General features: G+C 39.2%; 1 protein-coding gene across 1 annotated transcript; it reads right to left on the reverse strand.

Moving 5' to 3' along the window:
• Positions 1-5,225: 5,225 nt before the first annotated feature.
• LOC131704948 (acid-sensing ion channel 2-like) lies at positions 5,226-6,815 on the reverse strand. Its single transcript, XM_059006587.1, has one exon. It carries the CDS (start codon positions 5,799-5,801, stop codon positions 5,226-5,228), a length of 576 nt encoding a protein of 191 aa, XP_058862570.1. The 5' UTR covers positions 5,802-6,815.
• Positions 6,816-11,923: the final 5,108 nt, after the last annotated feature.

The raw sequence follows: 11,923 nt of genomic DNA on the forward strand, positions 1-11,923 counted from the left end.
GTCTGTGTACTACACCCCAGCTGTTTAGTCAATCTATCGAGAAAAGGATTCATCACCGTATTCATATCCGCTCCAATAAACAAAAGTCATTGAATTCTAATAATAATTTGGTTAATGAGTTAAAAAAAATTAGGTTCAAATATCGTCAGTGCATATACTTAAACAAAGGCAATTTTTTTCCCAGAAATTTTATAGATAAAATATCCGCCCATCCCCGTCTCCTCCAGAATCCAAAACAGTAATCTCTAGACTATGACATAATAACCTCTTAATAACCTCATAATAACCTCTTCTGCTGACAAGAAAACCTTTTGTTTTCAGCAGAAGAGGAAGCAGCCACGCAAAAGTATTTCTTAGTGAATCTAGGAAAGTCCTGACGTTTCAGATGGGATTCTTGTTGCATAGCTATATCTATCTTTTTTCTACGTAACAGATCCAGACAACTCACTCTTTTGTTTGGAGAATTAAGCACACGTACATTCCAGGACAATGCGTTTAAATCAATCATGGGTCTCTTCAGAAAGAGACAAGCTAGAAAATTGAAAGCAAATCCACGGCTCAGAGATAAAAAGGTATAGACATAAAAAGACAGGTTGTAATATACTAGCTCAATTGGATTAAGACCAACACTATCTCCCTCAGGGTCCCAACCCCCTCCCAAAATAAGCGAGACAAGCATAACAGTATGAGGAAGTAAACCAATACTATCTCCCTCAAGGTCCCACCCGCCTCCCACAATATGGCCACCACTGTCCCAAATCCCCCCCAACATAGCAACACTCCCCCCCCCCCAAAAAAAAAATTAAAACTATGGTACTGGAAAAGAAAATGTCCAGTACCCCCCAGCCCATACAATAAGTACTCGTGGCACTGGAGAACAGGGCAAACAGAGGAAGTCCTGCAGACCACAGGAGCGAGCGAAGCCAATGGGGTGGGAAAAGGCCTTGAGACGCTGTGCCATGAAGTTGCTGAAGTCGGGGAAGAACCTGATATTACCGGCAACAGAACGAGAGGAGTCCTTCCTAGCAGCATGCAATACGGCCTGACAGAATACTCTAGGAGATTGAAGATAAGCATGCAGGGCTTATCTCTTGTTTTATCTTGATTAGAGTATATCTAACTAGACGAAGATTGTTCCATCGGGCTCGATTCTCGAGGTCCGCCATCTTAGATTCCAAACAGTCAGTTCTAGCTTCACAAGATGTAACCACTTTCTTGTTGTGGTGTATAGAGGAGCGAAGTGCCGTCAGGTCCGTCTTGAGGGCCTTGAATTCCTGGGTGAAAGTTAGGAATTCATTTTGCAGGGTGGTAATTTTGGCAGCGGTTTCAAGACCTGTGCCCTCGTTGTGCGAAAACAGGTGCTTAAAGTACTGCAGAGTCTGCGTCATACAGGACTCTATGATGACGGATGGGTCCATCTTATTCTTTTCCTTGGATGACGAGGAAGAGTGTGTGGAAGGTGTCTTTTTTGGGTTGGTCGACATGCTGGGGTATACCAACAATCAGTACGAGAGTAATTTGAGTAAGTAGAATGAGGTTTTGTAGCTATTAATATTGAAAAAAACGAGGGGAGGTGAGGAGAGAAAATCCTAAGCCGCCATCATTCTCGCAGGTCACGTGTCCATCCATCTTGCCTCGGTATTCTTGAAGAAGGCAATACAAGGGAATTTTGACTGCTATTATATATTTATTTCCATATTCTAAGAGTGGACTTAGCCTAACCTTGCAGTTGGCATAGACACCCCAGACTTTCCAAAATACTCCTTTAGTCTGCAATTCTAAAGGTATAGTCACTCAAAAGCTGTAGTTTTTCTTTTCTTTAATATCAATACTGGATTACAATTTTGAACAAAACGTTAACATTTATCAGCTCACAAATCTTTCCAAATCCTCTGGTGGAAATATCGTAAACACTTTACATGAAGTATCTCTAGCTACAATGTAATTACACTGTGATAACACAGTAATTATGTCTATGGCTGTATAGTTACAATCCAACTTGCAAACGAAGGAGTGAACTACATGAACTTTGTCAGATTTTTAACAGTCCGTCATTGATAAGACTAAAGGCTTGTCAATACACCTGAAACACAAAGTTTTGTCTAAACCTGTATTTAATGATTTAACTATTTATTCTATTTTAGAGAAGATATTTAAACTCTTTACGGTGGTTCTATAGACCCCAGTTAGCACTAATCTTGGACTATCTTTCCTAACATTAGGTAGACTAAGTTTAGTGCTATTTAGTGTCTGTGAAACCTTAGGTATATCACCTTATGTCAATGTTAGGGTGGGAGTTAAAATATTTGTGCCAGGAAATCAAGACTTTTCAAAAAACTAAGCACATTAGGAATGTGAAATGGTGTTCTCAACAGAGCCCTCCATGTACATTTTCACAAAACCACCACACACTTTTGCACAATTAGTGTTCTCTGGGTGAGAGAGGCCCAGGACTGAATGAGGGTATTAAGGTCACAAAGGGAAAGTTCTCATAGCGCTTGCCTGTCCACCATATCAGACTGTAACCAGTGCCTTTGTACACTGTTATTATAGACAAAGAGAAGGAGATGTGATCACTTTTATTGGACTAACTAAACAATAATTAATCACAACCTTTCAAGACCTCAAAGGTCTTTTCTTCAGGTCAAAGTAGGAAAGAGAGATTGATGTTTACATTCAAAGGTGGCATCAGAACTTTAACAAAAAATAACCCATTTTGAATCACTACAATTCTAATGTAAGGAAAAAAAGCTGTGTTGAAAAAAATGTATGGTCATATAATAAACTATGACAATAACAAAGATACATAAATAAGTGATATGAATAAAATGCAAATAAGCAGAACATTCTAACAGTACATACCAATATATGGAGAAAAATAATAGTTTTTTTTTTATTATTATTCTGATGTTAGATTTGAATGAAAGCAAGATAGATGCCAATACAATTCTGCCGCACTGAGTATAAAAAAGGTATTCAGCACAGTACACTCCACCGTCAACATTTTGAAATCTTCCTTTCTTAAAGTTTTCCAGTAAAAAACGTGTTCTCTTTTTTCTACCATTTGTCATGTTAGAGTGCATGTGAGAACAATATCAACGAAATGATAAGTGCTTAGAAGTAAATTCAAACCTTAAACTGTTTAGCATTTTTTGGCAGTATGACAAGGTGAGGGACACTGGTTTCAGACAGATATGGTGCAGGGAGAAACCACAAAAGCATCGCATCACAAGCATGACCCAAGCACACCCTGAATGACATTGAGCCCGGGACCCTGCTAAGTATGCCAGATTGTGTGGCAGTTTTGTGATTTGAACTAAAAGTCAACTGGATTCGAACGAAGCCCTCCAAATAAATCCTTGAAAGGGCAGTGAATAAACCACATCAAATTCACTTTCAAAATGCCCTAATATTTTTTTAATAGTATTGCAATATGCCAAACAAGAACAGTAGAATCGAGGTGAGTAATTATTTAGAAGCCACGCAGGAATTTATATTCTTAAACATGTTAATTAGAGAAAAATAAGCCTTGCAAGTCTCCCTAGTAAGTTTACTTTTCTTCAAACAGTTTGTACATCACTGATACTGCTGACTGATTAGCCTACACCCTGGTAAGCCACATCCTGGATTTTAGAGCATTTTACAGAACTTGGTAATCATCCTGGATTGCATCTGTATTCCCTGGCTCTGTAAAATGCTCTAAAAATACAGCTGTAGCTTTTTGTTCATGCAGGTTCTAGATTGATCAAATCAACCCCTTTTAGAAGTATTAAAAAAATAGGATAGTGGACTGATTCACTAAGCTCACCAGGAGTTGGGAATGTGGCAATGAGGGAGGACAACACATCTGAATTGTAGTTACCCCCCCCCCCCCCCCCCCCCCCAGTATATTGTGTTTATAAGGCACCTTTTTCTGAGTTCAGTGGTCATTTTGTTAACAATTTAGCACTGAGGGACCATGAAAATGTAAAGTTTGAACTCCATAACGGAATGCTTGAGTTTTGTTTATTTGTTTATCTGCAGACAGAGGTCTTTTTGATCTTAATATTCATTCAACAGCATTATAATCAAATAAACATATAACTCTTTATATAGCAGATATGGTAAATTTAACATGGTAATTTCCTCAGTCAGGCTATTTTTTTCTGTTATTGTTATTAGCAAAACTAACCTGTGTGTCTCCAGAACCAATGCTCTAAGAAAATATGTGCTTTAAACAATATAAATAAGATGTCCTGAAAGGGACTATACTCCTCTCCATGTTGTGTTTTAAGAGCCTAAAACTCATGCACACAGAAGACTGAAAAGTCCAAAAAGAATCTCTCTCTCTCTCTCTCTCTCTCTCTCTCTCTCTCTCTCTCTCTCTCTCTCTCTCTCTCTCTCTCTCTCTCTCTCTCTCTCTCTCTCCTTTAAAACTTTAAAAGTTAAGCCTAATTCAACTAAATTTCATAATATCTTTCTAAACTTTATCGCTCATTATTAAATTAGCTATCTGATTAAATTATATTTCATATGTCGTCTATAATTATTTCTAGTGATTGACCTGTTGGATCCAGACTGATGCAGTTTTACTGATTATTGCTTTTGAATTATTATTGAAACATTATTTTCTTTATTTGTGATTATTAGTGATATACATATGCTAAAAAATTAATTGTCAGACTGAATACAATAATACGCCAAATCCTAAAAAGGTTACTTCTAATAATAGGGTAACCCATTCATTGTACTTTAATGCACTGAATCAGTAATAAAATAGATTTTTAACCCATCCACTCCTGCAGTTTGCACTTCTGCAGGTGTAGTACTAGAAACAAGGGGTGAACCTCTGCGAGTAGTGGGTAGATTAGAAGGAAGGCAGAGGCAGAGATGAGTGTACTCTTTTAGGAATCCAGTTATACTGGGGGGGAGGATGGGAGAGGAGGGAGACAGAAATGCTTGTGCAACTGTCATCTTAATTCGGAAATGATTCTGAGAACGACATTTCTCAGTTGTATCAAAATAAGAGGCCATTGTTTTGATCCTGTTTGAATGGGGTCTTTAATCATTTCCCAAGCCAGACAGTTTACAGTACATTTGCTGAGAATGAGTTCAACATACCCATGCAAAGTAATGTTTTAAGAGTCCCTTTGGTCTCAACAGTATGTTGATGCTCAGTGTTCTTGAAAACGTGGTAGCTCTACCCTAACAGGTGTTACCAAACACAGCAGCAGAATTAAAGGAAGTCAGGGACTCACCACTTTGAAGTCCTGGTGGGTGCACACCTTGCCCTTGAACTTGCAGCTCAGCATCATTTCTTTCAGGTCGTGTCCCACTCGTTCCATGAACTCAGGCATGCTGAAAGGTTTGGGTTTGTAGTTTTCGAAGTAGGCTTTCTCCTTCAGGACGGCCAGGACCTCTGGCTCGGCCAGGTGAGGGTCAGGGATCTCCATGTGGACGTTGAGCAGGGCCAGCAGCTCTCCAGCGTGGTAGAGGTCATTGCGGCTCAGCTTGGAGAAGCGGTACTGGTTGAGGTTGCAGATGGTGACGGCCGGGAAGACCAGGCTGTTAGACACCACCTCATCCACCTTGGTGACATGGGGGTAGGAGAAGAAGTAGGCCACTCGTTCAGCGCTCTCCACTACCAGCAGTCCAAGAGAGACGATGAAGGCCACCATCCAGAGCAAGCGTCGAATGGTCATTGGCCCGTAGACGAAAATGTGCCGGATGCCATGGAAGGTAGAGCTGCCGGCAAAAACCTGGATGTTGGTGGGTTGAAAGCTCCCCACACTGCCCTCACTTGGGGTTTGCTTCAGATCCATCCCTTCTTTTATAATCCACGCTGTATTCCAAGGTTCCAAGACTGAATATAATCCTTCTTGTAGGGGGAAAAAAAGAAAAAAAGGATGAAAGCTGTTGTCCCACCCAACTGTGATCCACAAGAGATTAATGTCTGCTGAGCTCAGTAGGTCTTTAGCCTACTCGCTGGTAAATATTTACTCCTCGTTAAAACTCTTAGCTCTTGACTTCTTCAGCACCATGAAGGAGGGAGGCAGGCATCTGTATCGGGGGGAAGCCACCTAGGTGAGCTCAGCAAAGGGAGGGAAAGAAGTGGCAGCCAATGAAAAAATACCTTTTTGTATCTCTCTCCGTCTCCCTCTCCCTCTCTCCCTCTCTCTCTGCTACTTGAAGCACTTCCACCTCCTCCTGACAAGCAAGATGACACAACGTTTTAAAGCAAGGGAGCAGCCTGCAGCCAGTTAACTAGTGCATAATCCACAGGGAACAGCCAGCCTCCTTGAGCTTCATTTATTAAGAGTGTACAAGAGGAAAAGAGAGAAAGAAATAACTGTCCAGTTGTTTGGTTTTATTTATTTAGTTTTGCTTTATTTAACTGTCAAGATAGGACTCTTAGCCTCTGGAACCTTTCGGAGCTCGTCAAACACCCTTCTCTCCTTCTCCTCAGTGCAAAGGGTTTTTTTTCTCAAAGCAGAGGATGAAGATTTAGAGGAAATTTAAAAGAAAAAGGCAACATAGAACTGCACTAGGAAAAGGGGCACAGCACAAGCAAAAAATAGGCTGCCTGGACTCACCACATTAGTGTCTGTAAGCATACAGAAGCCTGCAGGCAATGAGAGTTCTATGATGTCGTTTTCTAGTTTTTTTGGAGGAATTAATAGTGTTTATGGAAGCTCAGGACTTGACGCTGAAAACAATTGACACAAGCGAGTAAATCATAGATCTGCTGCATCTGCCACATGTCTGATTGAAGGCTTAAGCTCAATCCATCACAGGATCTTGAGATACACAGAAGAAGCTTCTAGCAGTGCTAGTGTTGTGGGTACCGTGCAAGCTTTGAGGCAGACAGGAAGGGAGAGAGAGAGAGAGAGAGAGAGAGAGAGAGAGAGAGAGAGAGAGAGAGCTAAAACAAGAGATGGGAAAGGGGGAGGGAGTGAAAAGCACGTTTCTGTATTCAGCCACATTTTATATTGATGAATCTCACATCTTTTTAAACTTGCTAATTGTATTTTTTTATTGCATTTCTGTAAAGCACTGGCAGCTTAAACTGGTTTCTTTCTGCGTCACACCCAAGGATCACCTTAACAAGTCATATTGTTATAATGAGCTGTACCAAACCCCTTCTCAAACACTGCTTAGAGTAAATTGGTCTGGATGGCTCTTAGTGAAACAAGTTTAAAACTGTACTCTGAGTGCTCTTTTAGCTGAACTCCAGTGCTTTGTCAAGTGCTCAGGTTGCTTTTTGTATTATTATTATTATTATTATTATTTATTTCTTAGCAGACGCCCTTATCCAGGGCGACTTACAATTGTTAGAAGATATCACATTATACATTATACAGATATCACATTATTTTTACATACAATTACCCATTTATACAGTTGGGTTTTTACTGGAGCAATCTAGGTAAGGTACCTTGCTCAAGGGTACAACAGCAGTGACCCCAACTGGGGATTGAACCCACGACCCTCGGGTCGTGGGTCCAGAGCCCTAACCACTACTCCACACTGCTGCCCCACAATATGTTTGAATGTTAAAAGTTGATCCTTTTTTTTGCAGCATATTCCAGTAACACCCAACTCTAAATGCGCATGTTTTAAGCAAACTTGAATTGCATATATCTTTGTTAATTAAAACATGTGGCCAAATAGCTTGTGCATGGACTATGGCACAGCTGCACACCACTGCTGAACCTACACATGGTGCTGAGCACTGATTTGCAATGGGAAATTAACTGCACCTATTTGTTTATGAGAGAACAGTAATCATCCCTCCCATTAAGACCTGGGCTTCTGGGGGAGAGACAAATGCTTCTTAAATGAATGGTATATGGCTCCCATTGCATAGAACCACATAATCAACATGATAACCCCCCCCCCGCCCCCCCCAAAAAAAGCTAACGAATTTCACTTTAAACAGTGACATACATTTCAAGCAGCCTAAGTGATCCACACCAGATTATAACCTAAATTCAGATTTTAAAAAGTTCTTCATACACAGAAACGTTTGTTGGGTTTGTAATAGCATTAATCCCCTACGCAGCCATCATTACCAGTCAGTAATTGAGCCTTTGTTGCCGGTGTCAGGTATTGCCCTCCTGAGTTAGACATTATAATTTTAGAGCAGCATAAATCCATTTAAAGTTATTTATATGAGGAACTGTTCAGTTTATGTTCCATGCCTTGCCAACATGATTTCTTAGTGACTCATAAGAGACCAAGCAATTGTTTGCTGCCTTCAAAGGCTGCTGGGAGATTGTCTGGACATGGCTGTGTGGAGTTGGTAAAATTGTGAGGGACTGAGGTACCTCACTGTCCAGGTAGCAGGTGAGCTCAAGCAGACACCTGCAGGGCTGCAACATCCTTTATCAAGATCCTGGGAGTAAAGAGGAGGTTGGCTTATGGATCAGAGGATGCCCGCTTCCCTCCAGTTCTCATGAGCTGTAGTGAAAGAGTATTATTTTGGGGGGTAGAAACAGATACAGTTGAGCACTCTGAGTTACAGGTACAGAGCATGCATTAAATATATGGCCATATTCATGGTATTCCAAAGCGTCATTAGCAGTTGTTTTTAATTCAAGGGCTTTTAGGTATTCTTAAGTTGTGTGTTTCTTGTTTTGTAAAATATTTGGATCTTTTTTCCAGAAACAGTTGTGTTAGTGACACATTTTAAATTACCACATCCATATTAAATATCGGCTCAATAAAAATAAAAAAATACAAAATACTGGAAGTTCTCATAACTCAAACCATGTCACTTTTTGTAAACGTGTATTCATAAGAGAAATGTATTAGTTTTACATACAGTGTGATGCTTCGGTTTAAATACAACCACCCTACTGCATCTTATAGCAATTGGGATAGCAGTGCCTATTGTTTAAAAAGAAACACCAGTGTAGATGGAAATAAAAAATAAAACAATATAAAGCTTGCTCTGTACGTTAAACTGGTGATTCAAACTGCACTTTTAATAACAAAGTGCTCGTCTAGCGAACAAAAGATGCAGGTGGAGTACCTCTAGCTCACTCACTACACCCTCTTAGTTTACAAAACCAGATTCCAAATTCCTCTTGACAAAACAGCACTCACTCATTAGACAGAGTTCTCCAATGCACTTGCACCCTCTCCTGGTAACTAACTATAAATCCTGAAGAGAATGCTTATGGTTACGTACATACTTTTATAAGGTACAAATTTTATAAGAAACAGTCAAGCAGACAAACATTGTGGCTCGTGCCTTCATCAGAGTCATGCATGTTCAATAAACGCTAGCATTCCAAGTTACTGTTCCAGGTAAGCACACTTCAACTGTTGATATGTTTGACTATTTTTAGCAAATAGCACATCAGTTTTAGCCAACCAGAGATAGCCATTCACATGGTAGATAAACATCCACATGGTGTGCAGGGTGAGTTATACACCAGGGGAGAGCCTCCCGGCTGTGTGAAGTGGTTAAAATTGTCAGAGATTGTGACGCCTCACTGCACTACATGGACCCTACCAGCCAGGCAGCAGGAGAACTCAAGGAGACACCTGCAGGGCTGATCTTTATCCTCCAGGGGCCTGTAGCTCACCTACAGTGTGGAGTAGTGGTTAGGGCTCTGGACTCTTGACCGGCGGGTTGTGGGTTCAATCCCCAGTGGGGGACACTGCTGTTGTACCCTTGAGCAAGGTACTTTACCTAGATTGCTCCAGTAAAAACCCAACTGTATAAATGGGTAATTGTATGTAAAATAATGTGATATCTGTATAATGTAAAATAATGTATAATGTGATATCTTGTAACAATTGTAAGTTGCCCTGGATAAGGGCGTCTGCTAAGAAATAAATAATAATAATAATACATCTGCTCTCAAGCTCCTGGCTGTTAAGAGACGATTGGCTTGGGGATCAGAGGAAGCCCACTGGCTGTGGAGAGTTGCAACAATGAGGGAACATATTAATTCAAAATTTGTTATTCTAAATTATTCAAAATAAATACACAAATAAATAAATGACTTGCCTAGTGAAATAAGGTAGTCTCAAATGAACTCCCAGTGGGCATTAGTCCAAACGACAGAACCAACACATCAATTTAAATTGCTGGTAGTGTCTTGATTCAAAATAATATATTGATAGGGCTTTTTTTATTTATTTAGTTTTATACTAATTGCAAGATCTTATGGATTTTATATTTATTTACAATTACTGATATAATTTAAGCATTGTATTTGGGGGCTTGGTAAATGAGCTCAAAGTATGTGTTCGGAAACTATTTTACAGCTTTTGTTACATTGTTTGGTTTAATTTGTTCATACTGCATGGTTATTTTGAAAAGGGCTTTAAAATATGTAAATTATTTGTCTGTCTCTGATTGCAGACAATGACAGTGACTTGAACAGATGTAAAATATTGTTCTCAGAACATAGACCGTACATCACAAGTTCTGAAAATCATATAAAAAAATGAATTTAAGCATGGGTTATCAAAAGGCATTTATTTTTCAAATTCAATTGCACACTAAAATGCAATAAAAGAATCATATTAAAGATGCTCATGATTATGAAACAATGGCAAAACACAGCAATGCATTTCATATGCAATGTTTTTTCATGAGACTGTTATAGCCATTGAATCATTGAAGCATATGATACTGTCTTATAGTAAGAACAAGTGGCACGGTACTTAGGTTTCTTCTGCTCATATTAAATGAACAAAATGTTCCACATTAACTACGTGATTTGAAAAAGCCCTACTTTAACATATATACTGTATATATATATATATATATATATATATATATATATATATATATATATATATATATATACAGTGCCTTGCAAAAGTATTCAGACCCCTGACCAATTCTCTCATATTACTGAATTACAAATGGTACATTGAAATTTTGTCCTGTTTGATATTTTATTTTAAAACACTGAAACTCAAAATCAATTATTGTAAGGTGACACTGGTTTTATGTTGGGAAATATTTTTAAGAAAAATAAAAAACTGAAATATCTTGCTTGCATAAGTATTCAACCTCTGTGCTGTGGAAGCTCCTAGTTTACACCAATAACGAGTTCACAATTACCTTACCATTGGCCTCCACCTGTGAACCATTAAAGTTGCTGTCACATTTTCTGGATAAAAACCCCACTGTTGAATGATCATTGGTCAGGCTGTGAATCTGAAGGAAAATGAAGACCAAAGAGCATTCTACAGAAGTTAGAGATAAAGTAATACAAATGCACAGATTAGGGAAAGGGTACAAAATAATATCCAAGTGTTTGGATATCCCAGAGAGCACAGTTGGATCAATAATCAGGAAGTGGAAGCACACCATCCAGGTACTGCCAAGAAAAGACCGTCCATCAAAACTCAGTGCTCAAACACAAAGGAGACTTGTGAGAGAAGCCACAGAGAGGACAACAATCACTTTGAAGGAGCTACAGAGTTCAGTGGCTGGGAGTGGAGTAATGGTGCACCAGTCAACCATATCAAGAGCTCTGCATAGAGGCCTGTATGGGAGGGTGGCAAGAAAGAAGCTGTTACTCAAAAAGTACCATCTGAAAGCACGACTGGAGTTTGCCAGAAAGCATGAGAGTGACCCAGCTGTGATGTGGGAAAATGAGACCAAGATAGAGCTTTTTGGCCAAAACTCAAAGCGCTATGTGTGGCGCAAACCTAACACTGCCCACTGCACATAATAATAATGTTATTCTGCTATGTGCGATATATCCTTAATTCTAAACCTAACCCTAACCCCCTAACCCTAACTCTAAACCTAACCCTAACTCTAACCCTTTTCTGATAAAATTGTGTACTTACATATATTGCGCAAAAAGATTTTTTAATTTTAAGTACATTGTAACTATGCATAATAACATTGTAATTATGTGTAAGTACACATGTATTTACTAAGTGACTACTATATAAATACACAGTA

Source organism: Acipenser ruthenus, chromosome 33 (genome assembly GCF_902713425.1).
Source record: "Acipenser ruthenus chromosome 33, fAciRut3.2 maternal haplotype, whole genome shotgun sequence".
In the NCBI taxonomy this organism is placed as follows: domain Eukaryota; kingdom Metazoa; phylum Chordata; class Actinopteri; order Acipenseriformes; family Acipenseridae; genus Acipenser; species Acipenser ruthenus.

What these genes read in the sequence shown, in the direction of transcription:
- LOC131704948 (XM_059006587.1), bottom strand. Translation starts at nt 5,801, where the DNA reads ATGGATCTGAAGCAAACCCCAAGTGAGGGCAGTGTGGGGAGCTTTCAA.